The 15,882-nt window shown below is 44.5% G+C and overlaps 1 protein-coding gene across 1 annotated transcript; it reads right to left on the bottom strand.

Moving 5' to 3' along the window:
- Positions 1-833: 833 nt before the first annotated feature.
- Positions 834-14,166, bottom strand: LOC127587149 (carcinoembryonic antigen-related cell adhesion molecule 6-like). Its single transcript, XM_052045342.1, has 9 exons — positions 14,103-14,166; positions 13,615-13,923; positions 7,405-7,680; positions 7,075-7,332; positions 4,622-4,730; positions 3,004-3,059; positions 2,521-2,585; positions 1,735-1,776; positions 834-1,017 (listed from the first exon to the last, which is right to left on the bottom strand). The coding sequence occupies exons 1-9, from the start codon at positions 14,152-14,154 to the stop codon at positions 982-984; spliced, it is 1,203 nt and encodes a 400-aa protein (XP_051901302.1). The 5' UTR covers positions 14,155-14,166; the 3' UTR covers positions 834-981.
- Between the last annotated feature and the right edge of the window lie 1,716 nt (positions 14,167-15,882).

Raw genomic sequence — 15,882 nt, 5'->3', positions numbered from 1 at the left:
CCCTAATGCGAACTCTTCACTTCCGGGCCATTGCAAAGTCGCGCTTCTGCCCTCCCGGCCTGTTGACCCGCCACTCCTTCCACATCCGCTTTTGCCTTCCTGCCACAGGCTGAGGGCGGGAAGGAAGGTTGTTAGACAAGCATATGGAGGAATTTAAAATAGAGGGATATGTGGGAGGAAGGAGTTAGATAGTCTTAGGTGCGGTTTGAAGGTCGGCACAACATGGTGGGCTGAAGGTCGTGTATTGTGCGGTATTGTTCTATGGTTCTATAGAGAGTGATAACTCTCACATTTCGAAAGGGGTGGCGGGACGACAGAAGGGAGGCTCCTGGCAGATGCTGGTTCTGTGGTTCAGGTGACAGGCACTGTGGTTGTCATTTGCACCCTAAATGATCCCAAAACCTCTGTCAGCGGGAGATGCGTCTGGATTTCGCCCGGAAAAATCTGCTGACAGGTTGTGCAACAACATTACATCACGCAGTACTCAGTGAGTGAAGACTTCTGCTTTAGCCAAAGGAGGGCAGGGGACGGCAAGGCGAAGATTATTGGGGCATGAAAAGGGGAAGTCAGGGTCACCGGACGGCCTGAACAGATAATCGAATCCAAGCTGACGGTTTGAGAGAGATACTGCAATGGTTCGGGGACTGAGGGTTGGACATAGTCAGAGACGGACCAGTCCATGCTCTGGGTCAGAAGTTACACAGATCACATCGCACATGGCAACGTTGAGAGGTGAAATGAGGGTGATAGCGGGAAGAGTGTGCATCAGTTTTGCATGGGATGGAGGAGAGTGGGCTGAGGTGAGGGAAACAAGGCGAGATGACACCAGCAACTCAATCCTCAGGGATGTCTCCGTTGTGAGGATGTGACACTCGGGAGGCATCTGGGGGGAGGGGACATGGAAAACAGTTGTAAAAGAAATGTGAGAGACGTATTTCACAGTGGCATCTTCCTCGATCGGTTGACTTCTGCCGTCGCCATTCAGGAAACAACCATCTTAGTCACCAGTGACGTCATCTGTGGAAACGACATATAGTTCATGTTGACTCCAGCAGGCAACCGTAAGGAGGTAAAGTTAATAGGGTCACACAGGGGCAATTTTGTTTGAATCTGAGATATCCTGATAATACGTCGTTCCAGACACTATCTGTTTTGAAAGGCCACGGGTTCACGAAAATTGATTCTGTGAAAATCATTGACTCCCTGCCTGTTCCCGCCTGACTGCAGTCCGACACCGTTACATGTCTGACATCTGATAATCAGAAGGCGACATGAGAGACGGCAGAACCCCGGCCCTTCGCCCTTTACACGATTCCCAGACATGGAAAATAATGGATACTTTTCCTTTTTAAGTAACATTTTGGATTGCTTGTCGAATATTTTGTCCATATACCTCTTTAGATCACTGTAAACGGATCGATCTTCCCGCTTCAGTCCCTGTTAAACGTGAAGAAATCGTTATGATTCGCAACATATAGTAACAGAAGTAGTCAGTGTCAAATGAGAATTGGAAGAACATAGACAATGTCTTGTGTGTATTTAACACTTGGACACTGAAAGGAATCGATGAACACGAGGTTCAGGATGGAAAGCGCATCTGAGACACACAGTTGCGACGGTATTGAATGGCGGAGGATGCTCGAGGGGCCGAATGCCTGACTCTTGGTTTTGTTTCTTAGTAGGTGAAATTGAAGAATTTACTTCAAAAAGGAATGTACACAATAATTATCTTACCATATAAATGGAGTTTCCATCTGGCGCACTCGAACTTACATTCTGGATGGAGAAAATAACATGAATTATCTTTACGCAATGGAACATGGAATTCTACTATCTCTCCCCGCACATGAACTCCGGGAAGATTAATGTCCACAGTTATTTCTGCTTGGAAAAAAATTGCACCGTTCGCCCATTGTGCGCACCGCCTGACTTTGATTCAGTGTGAGAATGAAATATTCTCCCTGTCATCAGGAACAATTCTGAATGTCATGACACCATTCGTGAGGTTACAGTAATACAGTGGCGTGGTGGTTGGTACTTGACGAGCAGCTCGCCTTCATAATCGTTCCTCATGTGGCATACGTTTACAGCTGGAAGTGTAAGTGGGGGATTCAATTTTAAGAATCACCTGAGATACGTGTTAAAATCTGTGGTCTCAGTGATGGTAATCAGAAACTGCTGCTTGTCACAAACAGTTACTTGGATCAGAACTGATCACAGACAGAAATCTGCCATCGTTACCCAGCCTTCCCCACCTGTGTGACTCCAGACCCTAAATGCGTGGACATGAAACTGATTCTTCAGATCATGGTCAACCAGAGGCGCACAACAACTACGGGCGTTGTCATCAACGTCCCTATGCCGGGAATTAAGAGGTTTAAGATGTCCGACACTCAGCAAAGAAGTCCGATGCCCCCAATTCACAGTTGCCAAATGCAAAGTTACTATCATGCCTGCAATGTATCATTTTCTCTACTTAAAACAAAATCTGTGATCATGAATACAAGACCAGATACCAACCTGTTCATCACTTGGAAAATTTTCATACGTCTGCAATGCGTTCGCGGCGTTTGCAGCCAAGGCGCCTATGGGAAGAAAACATATTTAGTCACAACAGCAAAAAACATTACGAGAAGTTAGTCACCACAGAGCAAATCTATCCCGTCCCATTCCACAGTACCAGCTATCACATTAGTTACATTCACTCCCCTGGCCATGATCAGATGATTCCATGAATAGGTATGATCAAAATAATTTGAAATTTAGTTTACATAAACTACCGTTCCCTTTCAGCACTCACATTGTAGTCTTGAGTTGAAAAGTTCAACTTACTTAACCAGCAAAATGAGCGGCATTACTGATCTTTCAATAAGATGGAAAAATTCAGCTTCGGTAGCTCTGTGATACACAGGTCATCAAATCAATTCCCAGAGCTACATTAACAGGGACTGTTTAAACTTCCATGAACACAGTAACAGAGTAGTTGAAAAGGAGTTCACTCACTCTTTCCTCCTGAAGTGATGCTCATGTCATATTTCGCCTGTGGTGGACCTTTCACCCTAAATAAACAAATAGGTCAAAAGGTGAATTCTGCAGGAAGTTATTTCCTTGGACTGCTACACTGAGTGACAACTGATTCTGGTCCAATTTCATGGGTGTCCAGTTATTCCATCAGGAACACAAAAAACGAGTCAGGCAGCACCTACGGAGGGAAATGGACAGCGGACGTTTCGAGTCCAGACCCTTTATCGAGACCCTCCATCTGTCGTCTCCACCGGAAACCTCTACTCTCCATTTCCCTCAATAGATGCTTTCTGACCGACTGTGTTCCTCCAGCGTTTTATGCCTTGCTCCAGATTCCAGCAAGTGTCTTGTGTCTCCAGTTATTCTTTGAAACTGTTTCAGTTATCGGGTGTCCTATTTCATTACTGCTCCGTATCAACATCATAGGTTATGGCCGTGAAGCAGTGCAAGATATTTTGGTCTGGCTCTAGCTCCACCCCCTGACATATCTCCGTCCCCTCACAAGTATTTCTCCACCATATATCTATCCAGCTACCTCTGAATGGCGACATTGGGCCTGTATTTAAGGCATCTGCAGGTAGGGCGTTCGATGTTCCAACAATGCTCTGTGCGAAATAAGCCTTTCTTCGTCTCTTTTAAAACCCGCCCCCTTTACTTTGTTCCTGTGATCTTTAATCCTTCACTATATCACCAAGGAAACCAACCTCCCGCTTTCCACATGGTCCACCCTCCACATTAGTTTATGTGCTTCAGTCAAATCTCCACTCAACCATTCTCTTTACCAAAAATAAACAAGTCTCAGTCCGTCCAATGCATCTCTGATCCCAGGACCCACTGTCGTACATCTGTTTTGGAGTACACCTCTCTCTGAAGTCCTGGCCTGCTTCTTATAAAGTGGTGACCAGAAATGACAAAAATAAATTGCTGTTTAGTATGCAAGTTTTTAATGTGTTGCGTAACTCCCTTCCTCTAATATTTCCCGCTTCTATGGATAAAGCCCAGACTTGTCCGTGCCTTATTGACCGTTTTGTCGTCCTGCCTCGCCACTTTCCATGATCAGTGCACAGAAGCACTGTCGTCCCACTGCTTCTGCGTCCCGTTACAACAGTGGCCTTCATTCTGTACCGCTTCTCCTCGTTCTTCCTACCTAACAAACTTCACTCGAGATTTATCCGCAAGAAATTTCATCTGTCAAGCGTCCGCCCGTTCCATCCTCATGTTTAAATGCTGCTTCAATATATCACTGTCCGCTACGCCGATCACAACATTGCCAAGTGTGGTGTCGTCAGAAAATGTAGAAATTATGCCTAGGACCCACAAGTCTTGGTTATGAATAATCACTGAACATTGCAATGCCCACAACACTGACCCCAGTATAATGGTTTCGTTCCTACAATGATAACTTCCTCCATTCACCTTTCTTCGAAAATTTGCTTTTAACGTCCTTTTAAAGCCACGTGTTTCATTTTTCTTCTTTCTGATAAGCCTGTTACGTGGGTGGCACTGGCTTTTGTGCCTGTAACTTAAAGATCAATTGTGCAAAAGTGTTCTCACAAATATCAGATGCAAAAGTGACACTCGCAGAAATCTATTTTACCTGTCTGTGTTTCTTGCAATCAACCAAACACTGATGCCGCAGAACAGACCCAAAAGTAAACGAACCACTATTCCTGCGATGGCGCCAGGGTTTAAGGTATTACTGACATCTGCAAAAGTGTGGAAACAATGTTTCCCGGAAACAAATGCGTTACAGTAGCAATTTGATTAAGATGACGAATACATTTAAAAAAAAATAAAGTGTTGTTATAGAGTGGTTGATGTACCAGATCGAGAGTGACGAACCGCTGGAGAAATGATGACAGACCAAGACGCTAAACTGTTCACATTGCAATGAAAATAATAAGGTATAAAAACTGTGCTCAACGTTCTCTGAACAGACGGATATCACTCGTCCGCATATTAGTCAAAAAAACTTTAGATTCAAACCAGAAAAAAGACACGTTAATAGCCGATTTTCTGAGAACGTTGAACACACAAAGAGCCAGAAAGTATAAAATACTCAAGAATTCCAGTCACATATTGAGAAAATGACGTATTTAGAGGAAGGCAAATATTATGACGTGAAAATCTATAAGGAACAATATGCAGGGTAAAGGTAATAGACAAGATGGGACTGACGTGTTGAAGTATGTTTATTTCAGTGCTCCGATTATTAAGAGTAAGGCAGATGAACTTAGAGCATGGATCAAGTACATGGGACAATGATGTCGTGGCCGTTACAGAGACGTGGTTGAGATAGGGGCAGGACTAGATGCTTAACGTTCCAGGGTTTCGATGGTTCAGAAACGATAGAGGGGGAGGTAGAAGATGGGGTGGTAATTGCACTATTAATCAGAGACAGCGTCACAGCTGCACTCAAGAGGGGACATGATGGAGGGCTCATTCACCGAGTCTATATGGGGAGAACTCAAAAATAAGAAGGGTGCAATCACTCTGATGGTTTTATCAAACTTGCCCCAAATAGAACCCGGGACATGAAGAAAAACAGGGTTGCTGTCCTGAGTACGATGTACCACTATCGACTGGGACGTCCTTATCGCAAGAGGTTTAGACGGGGCAGCATTTGTTACATACATCCAAGAGGGTTTCTTAAATCAGTGTCCGGTTGACCGGCTAGACGACGGGCCATACTGGACCTGAAATTTGGAAAGGAGCTTGGCCATCTTACAGACCTTTCAGTGGGAGAACATTAAGGAAATAGTGATCACAACTCCATAAGTTTTAAGATAGCTTTATGGATAGCATGCACTTTTCAGGAGATTATAAAATTGGAACAGGGAAAATTACGAGAGTGTTTGCAGAAAATGGGGAGAGTTATTTGGGAACAGATGTTTTTTTGAGCAGTCCACATCTGTCAAGTGGAGGGTTTTTAAGGACGAACTGCACAGAGTACAGGGCAGGGATGTTCCAGTAAGAAGAGAGGACAAGGATGGCAAGGTGAGGGAACCTTGGATTACAAGAGAGGTGGTGAATTTAGTCAAGAAGAAAACTGAAGAGTATCCAAGGTTTATGAAGCGAAAATCAAACAGGGCACTTTAGGATTATAAAGAAGCCAGGAAATAGCTCAGGATAGGAACTGGTAGAGCCAGGAGGGGCCATGGATGTCCTTGGTGGAGTCCTGTTAGAGAGAATATCAAGGTATTCGGCACCTAAATTAAGGACAAGAGGAAATCAAGGCAGAGGTTATTAAACTGGAAAGAGTGTAGAAAAAGAATTACAAGAGTGCTTCCAGGATTTGAGGGACTGAGTAATTGGGAGAGGTTGGACAGGCGAGGACCTTTATCCTTGGAGCGTTGGAGACTGAGAGGTGATCTTACAGAGTTGTATAAAATCATGAGGAATATAGATGGGGTAAATGTACTCAATGTTTTTCCCAGGATTGTGGAATCAAGAACTGGAGGGCACAGGTTTAAGATGAGAGCAGAAATATTTAATAGGAACCTGAGCGGCAACTTGTTTTAAACAAAGGATGGTATGTGGTATGTGGAATGGTCTGCCAGAGGAAGTGGTTGAGGCTGGTACAATAACAACATTTAAAAGACAGTTGGACAGATATATGGATATATGGGGTTTAGAGGGATGTGGACCAAACGCTGGCAAAATTGATTATCTTGGATGGGGCATCTTGGTCGCCATGGACCGGCTGAGCTGAAGGGCCTGTTTCCCTGTGGGGTGATAGTTTGACTCTTTGGTAAATAGGCAATTCACTTTGCATTCCCTGTGATGTCGATTCGCGCGAGAAGATTCAATTTTCTGGACAACACAGAGAAGCTTCATGGCGATGTTCTTTTTCCTGATTAGCAGTCGGAACGAAGAGGAGAGAGAGAGAGAGAGAGAGAGAGGAGAGATGAGAGAGAGAGAGAGAGAGAGAGAGAGAGAGAGAGAGAGAGAGAGAGAGAGAGAGAGAGAGAAGGAGTTGTTCGGGAAATGGAAAGGTTTGATCATTATGCAGCTGATTTGACTGGAGCCATGAGAGAACCATTCACTCACCTTGCGTGGTAACATGGACAGTGAGATTACTGCTCCTTTTGGTTACGCTGTTGATAACCTGACATGTATAATTCCCACTGTCAACTGAGCTTACTGACTCGATGGTATACTGCTGCCCAGTTTGTAGCTTATTGCTCCCGTTGTACCATGCATAATCACCTCTTGGAAAGGACAGTGCAAAGCAAGTTAATGTCAGATTCGACCCAGGAATTGCCACAAATGGAGCCTGCGGCAGAATTCTTATCTTCTCTGGTCCATCTATAAACGGAGAAACTATGTCATTTCTGCACTTCAGTGCAAACTAATTTTGTTGTTTACCTGCTTACGTACAGTAAACTTGCACGTAGATCTCTCCAGCGGGGCTGTTGAAATCCTCATTAACGACGCACTTGTATGTCCCTGAGTCATTTCTGTTAAGACTGGTTATAGTCAGTGTGGCTTTGCCTGGAGATGTAAATATTCTACCATTTTCCGGGATTGTCTGGTTATTCTTCAACCATGTCCGTGTCTGCACAGTGCCTCGAGCGTGACAAGTCAGTTCAATGGTATCGCCGTTTTCTACTGGAGTTGAATTGTTGGTCGACACCGTGACTTCGGACGCCCTCTCTGTAAATAAATGTCAAATGAAAATGGTCCATGTATGCAACAAACAGTAAGTGCCCCAGCATCTATTACTGTGACAGACCACTGGTCACAGGCTGCAAATCACAAAGGCAATGTTCTACCAAACCCCATTCCTCATCACTAAGTCATTGTTGTATGTTTTGACAAAAACAAAACACTTGAAACATGTTTCCATGTCCTGTGAGTGCTGCTGGTACTTCTGGAGGTAACGATATATAATGGAAAAACAATTCAGGCAGCAGGCTGGAGTAAGTTTCTACAAACTTCAGTTATATAGGAAAGATAACTAAATTCAAAGCTGGAGGGGGATGAGATCAAGAAAACATTGGTTTAAGTTGCAAAAGAGTTGACTGAATTCACTGAACAACAAGTTGCAGCAACAATGCTGACATCAGATCAGACAGGCCATCCAGAGTAACTACCCGCTGCTTTCGGAAACGTTGACAACAGGGTGGAGTTAATGCTAGTTACAGGGTCAAACCAGGGCAGACCATCTCTTACTTCTAGTCAACGGCATTTGGCTCCTAATTACCACATCACATCCTCATAAAGGCAAGGTTAGGATCCATATCTGCTCTACCAATGTAGCAAACTGCATCACAACCTTTATCTGGCGTCGATGTGAACGCCCGCGCTTCCTCGAAAGTCTCATCAATCCCCGTCCAAATTTCTTTTGCAACGCTGGACTCCAATTTCCTCATCCGCATCTTCAACTACCAATCAAATGCACCAACCTGCGGAAATGTTCTCAATTTCTCACCAGCATTTGGGTGACGGTTACTTTTTCTGAACTCCCCATTGGAATCATGGTGGTTGTGCTGTTGACCGTGTCTAGTTTCCTGTACCAAGAGGGTGAAACATTCATTCTACGTCCACTCCGTCAAAACCTTCTGTTGTGTGAAGTATGACGTTATCTTCCTGGAACACTGAGCGCTTCTCTCTGAACAGACACTCACTGACCCGCTGTGTTTCCTGTTATTGTGCAATAATTTAAATACTAACCTTCAGTCTGATTTTCCCATGAGAAAAGAGACCGAGTGTGCATAAATACGCGAATTGTACTGTCAATGCATTCAACGCAGCAAACCAAACCGAAGAGCTGTATGCATCCTTTCCTTGGAGACGACAGCAGGCTGTTTGATCAAATCTATTCCCTGGATAAAGCAACATGACAGAACTGAAGAGAGTAATGTTTGGCGTTGAAGGCAAAATTACAAACTGGATTAAATGTTTACGTGCCTTCATTGGTGGGATAATCAGAGATTTTCATCTGACGATGATAGTGCAAGAAAAAGAATGACAGTGAGGGCGAAAACTCCCTGATATTTTCATTATGAAACATCAGTTGGAAAATCTTAACTGCAACAAACAAGAAAGTCGTATGCTAAAAGCAAAGGTTTATCAGCAAAATGAAAACATCGCATTTTCTTAATCAATGCTCAAAGTTTTGCATGCAAAATGAATATTTTTAATCGATATCCTGTTAAAGTTGAACCGGTTAGTTCAATTAACAAATGCACTCCACCGCTATTGTACTACACGACGACATTTCACCTTCTTGTGGAAGAGTGGAAAGACCTGACAAGTGTAATATCCCGCGTCCTTCACAGATATATCAGCCAGGATAAATTGCTGTCCAGTTTCAAAAGAAGCACAGTTGAGACGTGTTTCCAGTGAATGGGCTGGACTCTATGGAACATGTCAAAGTGATGTTGCTTCCAGCAGTGTAAGTAGGGGTGTCAGGGTTAGTGGCGATATTTGGACGATCCGGTCCGTCTAAAACAAACGCACCGAATGTATTACAGTAAGGTACACGAAAAGGAAAAGCAGCAGAGAAGTAGAGGGGGAGAGGTATAGCAGCTAAACACCAGAGAAAGTTCACATCAACACGTTCCCTGCACCCCGGTAAATGTATTGGTCTATAAAAGAGACGCGGTAATTTGGAGGACTGACAGAGATCGTCAAGTCATCCACGCTGGAGCCATCTTAATTTAATAACATTTTTCACTGATAGCTAACAACTAGAAACCTGACTCTGCCCCCTGCCTGGAGCACAGAGCTACGCCAGTAAAAATTAGTTCATCTTGGCAGTTGTTGTATAGTTCGCGCGACAGAATCCACGAAAACCTCCAAAACAGAAGGCCAATGTGCGGTTGAAAATTGCAACGAGCAGATGCAATCGATGCCATCGTAAGTTTTCGGGCCCGTGTGCAATATAATGGCAAGTCCCAGTCCCTTCATGTGAACCTCGTCCCAGTCCAAGTTTCAGTGTGCAAGGATGTAGTCCTCCTCGTCCAAGGAAAAGCGACGCGTGTCTGGCAATTTCTGGACTCCATCCTTGCTGTGAGGTTAGTCAACTTTGCGGTACATACTTTATGGACGCAGTTTAAATGTGTACGGACGGGGATGAATCCCAGTTTCATTCTGCAACATACCGGACCAATTTCAGTCTCAGTATTACGGTGGGGCCTAGTCTGAGTTTCAGTGTGCACTCAGTGTCCTCTTAGGATACACCTACTGGAGATTGTGGCTTCCATACCGATCGGGGAAGGAGTCACTGCACCCTCTCATCCACGGAATAGCGACGTATCTCTACCAATTTCTGGATAATAGTTTTGCTGTGATACTGGGGGCGTGTGGTGTGGTCTGTGGGGATGTCTTCATGGTGAAAAGTTAGCTGGTTGCAGAAACACAGTTCGGAATGAAGCAGGGGATTATGTTTTCTTTGTCAAAGCCTAGCAGTCTCCTCTCTTGTTTCCTTCAATATTGTGGGATATGTGCCATCTGGCCTTGGGGACCTATCAACCGAAATGCTTTTCAGAAGATCCACTATTACTTCCTCCTTGATCTCAAAATGTCCCAGCACATCAGCATGCCCCACTCTGGTTTCACTGTCCTCCAAATCCTTCTCCTGGGTAAATACCGACGCAAATTACTCATCCAGTTGCTCTGACTGTAAGCACAAATTCCCTCCTTTATACTTGAGTGAACCTACCCTCTCCTTCTTTATACTCTTTTTCTTACTATAATGCGCCTTGGGATTATCTTTGACCCTGTTCTCCCGAGGTAATTCAATGGCCACTTTTGGCCTTCCAAATCGCCTGCAAGACCTCTTTCCTGTATCTATATATTCCACAAAGGTCCAGTATGAATTTAGCTTCCGAAACCTTATGCATGGTTCCTCTTTTTTGCTCAGTAAATTTAGGAACTCTGCGGTTAACCAAGGTTCCCTAAACTTGCCATCCTTGTCCTTACCCCTTAGCAGAACATACCGATCTTGAACCCTGATCAGCTGATCTTTAAACAACTCCCACATGTCAGACGTGGACTTGTCCGACAGCAGTTGCTGCTGATCAACACCTCGTAGCTCTTGTCTTATCCTGTGGTAATTTCCCCTCCCGCAATTGTATTATGGAATTTCAAATCAATACTGGGGAAGTTAAAGTCCCCCACTCTGACAACCCTGTTGTTTCTGCACCTTTTCATAATCGGTCTACATACTGTATCTGTTCCTGTACCTCTGGTTATCTATTGGGGATCCTGCAGAATAATCCCATCAGCGTAATTGCACCTTTCCTATTTATGAGCTCCACCCAAATTTCATCTGTGGATGAGCCCTTCAGTATGTCCTGTGTGAGCTCTGCTGTGACATTTTCCCTTATCAGTAGTTCGACCCTTCCACCTATTACACTCATTCCCCTCTTGTACCACGTATAAAACCACGAAACCCACGGACGTTAAACTGCCAGTCCTGTCCCTCACGCAACGAGGTTTCTGCTATGGCAACAACGTCGCAATTCCATGTACTGATTCAGGCTCTGCCTTCATCTTCTTTAACCATAATACTCAGAGCGTTGAAATAAACACATTTCAGTCCATCCAGTCCCAGCATGTTTCTTAGCCTGAAACTTGCTCTCCTTCCTTTCAGTATTACTTGTCATACCATCTTTCTTGCCCTCAACCTTACCATCAATTGTTCTGCTGCAGTGGTTCCCATCTCACACTAGTATAAACCCTCCCGAGTAGCACTAGCGAACCCCCCGGCGAGAATACTGGTTCTTCTTCAATTCAAGTGTAAACCGTTTTGTTCGTTCAGGTCCTAACTGCCCTGGAAGAGAGCTCAATGATCTATAAATCTAAAGCTCTCCTTCCTGCACCAGCTCCTTAGCCATTTATTGAACTCCAGTATGTATCGATTTCTCACTTCACTGGCACATAGCACCGGTAGAAATCCTGAGATTACAACGTTGGAAGTCCTGCTTTTTTAACTTTCTACTTAGTCCCTAAAATTCCTTTGCAGGACCTCTTTCCTTCTCCTACTTAATTTATTGATACCGATATGGACAACGACCTCTGGCTGCAAACCCTCCCCTCTCAGCATATTCCGTATCGCTGAGAGACATCTTTGACCCTGGCACCAAGGAGGCAACACACCATCCTGGATTCTCGATTGCGGCCGCAGAAACGCCTATCTGTGCCATTTACTATCGAGTCCCCTATTACTACCGCTCTGCCTAACTTCTTTGACTCAGAGCTGGGCACGATACCACTAACCAGGCTGCTGCTTCTGTCCTCTGAAGGGTCATTCCCCTAGCAGTATACCTGTTAGTGAGGGTAATGACCACAGGGGAAAGCTGCACTGTTTGCCTCCTCCTGGTGGGCATCCATTTATCTGTACCTGCACCTGAGTGTGACCTCCTCACTAAGACTCTCATCTATGACATTCTCAGCCTCCTGGATAATCCTGATTACATCCAACTACACTTACAGTTCCATGACCTGCTCTGTCAGGAGCTGCAGCTGGGTGCACTTCCCACAGATGTATTCGTTAGGGAGGCCATGAAGTTCCCTGACTTCCCACATTTACAGAAGGAGCTTTCCGCTGCCCTGACTGTCTTATTAACACCCCAAACAATTTGACAACCTCGGCTAAACACCATTCCCCGGTATTCAACCCTGTACAGTATTACTGCATCTTTCTTCGTTATTGGATACAAACAGTCCGTGTAATATCCTTTGATTCCCATCGCATGGGATGTCTAAACATTTTTTTCACCCAGAGTTCTGCTGAAATGCTGTTGATCTGGAAGATCAACTTTCCTTGTCTGCTCACATCTGCCGCCTGCCTGGTGAGTATCTCCAATAATATCGTTTTATACATTAACTCCATGTCCTCTATCTATTGCCCTTTCTTAACAGTAAATAGCAGCACTTTCTTTTTAATATTCCAATGTGTTCAACGATAATGTTCAACAATAATGTTTGATCACAGACCTCAGTGAGGATAAAGGTTTGAGTGCGGGTCCCTTCAAAATGCACGGGTTCAGTTGAAGTGAAGTCAGTAAGACCAGTATCCTCGCCTATTCAAGCAGAACTTCAAACTTTCAGCTCACTAAGACTGAAACTCACAGTGGACAAATACTCGGTTTTCACTGCAGTGACGTCATTTGTCCTGACACTAAATTTAGCCGTGATTTCCCTGAATCCTCGCGCCAGAAATCAAATGGAGATGATGAAAACTTGGGACTTTGTACGAAGTATAACTGATTGTAATTCCCTGTAACTTCTGTAACATGGGCGCAACCAGAGGAGAACGGTCGGAAAAGAGGGATCGGCTGGTCACACGGCGCCTAGTTCCACACCCACATATAATCTCTTCCTGTATTTGGCCAGCAGACCCATCCCTGTCGGGGGGGTGGGGAAATTCCAAACTTAATCGAAAATAGATTATTTCCAATGGTCCGTTTTATTTTCCATACCGGAAAATAAAACGTTCTCCAATCAAGATAGTATGTTACATTGTAAACTAGAAGTGAATTAGACAGTGAAGCTCAATTCATATTCATTCTTCACAGGCAGAGAATGACCATAACAGTCTGAAAATAATTCATTGAACAAGATCAATGTCTCACTCACCAGATACCCACAAAGTGATTGTCGTTGTTCTTTGAGAGCCAAAGAGTGGAATCATGGTCACACGGTAAACCCCGCTGTCTGTAACTTGCACAGACTTCAGGCGGAGCGACCCGTTGGGGAGTAACTTAGCCCGTGACCGGTACGCATTATGGAAATCCGTCAATCTACCGATCCACGTGGCGATAGTCTTCCCTCCAAAAGCCCAGTTCCCAGACTTAAGCGCAGCTGACGGCCGCACTGAAAATAAAGCGTCGCCGCCGACGGTGGCATTGATCCGGCTGTGCTCTGTGTGGATGTTAAAATTCTGCCCTGTGAGGAAAAAAAAGCTCATGTTACAGAAAGCGTGGAAGAAGTGGGCATACTTGACAGAATTTGTACTTGGCTCAATTAATTCGATCGTTTCCTGCACTCTGCAACAAACTTTTCTCCAACAATCGGCCGCAGGGTTGATTCTCTGATAACTATCTCTCCAAGAGAGTGATCCTCACCTGTAGATATGAAGAGACAAAGAGCCAGGGCGGTGAGCGGCAGCCCCTCCATCCCAACAGAACAGCTTCTGTCTCTGTTACACTCGGAGACTTAGCCGCTCTTCCTGGTCTCCGGGCCTGATCACTGGAGTCAGTCGTTAGAAGCGGCAGCGCTGATTGGACCGGCTACTGTCTGCCTGACGCGGGGCGGAGGAAATGAGATCGTAAAAAGCAGAAGTATGGAAATGTCCTTCGGGCCGTCACGGCTCTACCAGAATTCAAGTCTTCCTCGTTTGACCTTGTAACTCAACATCACTGTTAAGCAATATTTTCTTATCCCTTGATTCCTCTATATCCGAACAATTGCTATGTTGTTAAATGCACTCCGGGACTCAGTTTAAGTCGCTATCTTGGGGAGTGTTTCAAATATTCTCTGCCCTCCGCACTGTTTACAGTTTCCCAATTCCAAAATTCCTTTTCTGTGATTCGTCTGGACTGTTGCATTCGTTTTCCCAGGCCAGGATGTGACACCCCATTCCAATGCGTTGATTGTGAGCGATAACCTGTGTGGCACCTCATCAAAGAACAGTTATAAATTCAAGTGCTCCCTAAACTCTGCTTCAAATATAAGTATGCTGCCAATTGTAATGTAAAAACCATGCATCATATTTGTCAAGCATGAATTCATTTTGCTTCTGATCAATCCTATCGTTGTTTTCCAAGTGTTCTGTGACCATTTCTTTAATAAGAAAACCTTGCAAGTAGCCTAATATTGACGCCATACCGGACGCTTTTGTTTATCCTTTTCTCTTTCTTCCTCATTTCTGAAGCAGTGGAACTACCTTACCTACGGTCCAGTCCCTGCGAAACCTGTTGAAATAATTTTAGAACAGGACAATCAATGTATCCGCTAATTCCACTGTCAGCTCTTTCCCAACACCCGGCTAAAGGTCAACAGATCCTGGCAATGAACTAACTTTCCGTTCATTTATTGGACTTTTTCACTGTTAATGATTTCTTCCTGATCATGTTGTCACTCTAAAACTGTTCTCCAACACTTCAGCACGGTTTTTTTGTTCCTTCCTCCCCAGAAGATAAGCAAATATATTTTATTACTTCCTCTGCCAGTTCCACATTGCCTGCAAGATTTATCGTGCCTCTGTCTGTAATACGTCGATGGTTAACTCTTGCCCATCTTTTCATTTCCGTCTTCGTATTGACGTATTTGACAGGACTATGGGGTAAGTGCCTATAATGCCATTTGGAAATGTGCAGAACAAAAGTTGGAGGGGAATTTTGTGATTTCAGTGTGATGCCTCTCAAAGCGGGACAGGGGATCACTCGAAATAAATGAGTTCAGGTTCAGCTTCACGTCGACCCTCTCAGGTTTCCGTGACACCTGCCCTTTCACTTCATCATTTCCCGCCATTTCTGAACCTATATTTGGAGAATCGGAAATTTGCTTACACTTCTTTCAGTTCTGCCGACAGAGGGCGTCGCTTCATGAGGTTGCCCCACTGGAATTTGGAGGAGAAAGGTTGATTAAGTGTTTTTTGTTTAGAAGCAGACCTTCAATCCAGAAGATTGACCCTGATCTTCCATCCTCCCTGACTTCTCGACCCTGATATTCCACTCATTTAAAGACAGGGTTCCGGAAGACAGAGCCCGTACGGAGGCAGTTTCCCCACGTCGCTCGTGTGAAGCCGGGAAGGCTGCTTCAGGATAAATTGTCGTTCAGTGAAGACTTCAGAAGAACATAGAACATAAAATATAGAACAGTACAGCACAGGAACAGGTCCAT

Source organism: Pristis pectinata, chromosome 39, assembly GCF_009764475.1.
Source record: "Pristis pectinata isolate sPriPec2 chromosome 39, sPriPec2.1.pri, whole genome shotgun sequence".
Classification (NCBI taxonomy): domain Eukaryota; kingdom Metazoa; phylum Chordata; class Chondrichthyes; order Rhinopristiformes; family Pristidae; genus Pristis; species Pristis pectinata.
This window is presented reverse-complemented; position numbering and strand designations above follow the sequence as displayed.

What these genes read in the sequence shown, in the direction of transcription:
- LOC127587149 (XM_052045342.1), bottom strand. Translation starts at nt 14,154, where the DNA reads ATGGAGGGGCTGCCGCTCACCGCCCTGGCTCTTTGTCTCTTCATATCT. An exon ending in TGTCCATGTTACCACGCAAG is followed by an intron (nt 4,731 to 7,074) that starts GTGAGTGAATGG and finishes ACACTTTTGCAG; the next exon opens with ATGTCAGTAATACCTTAAAC. An exon ending in ATGGAAACTCCATTTATATG is followed by an intron (nt 1,018 to 1,734) that starts GTAAGATAATTA and finishes TCGTTTCCACAG; the next exon opens with ATGACGTCACTGGTGACTAA.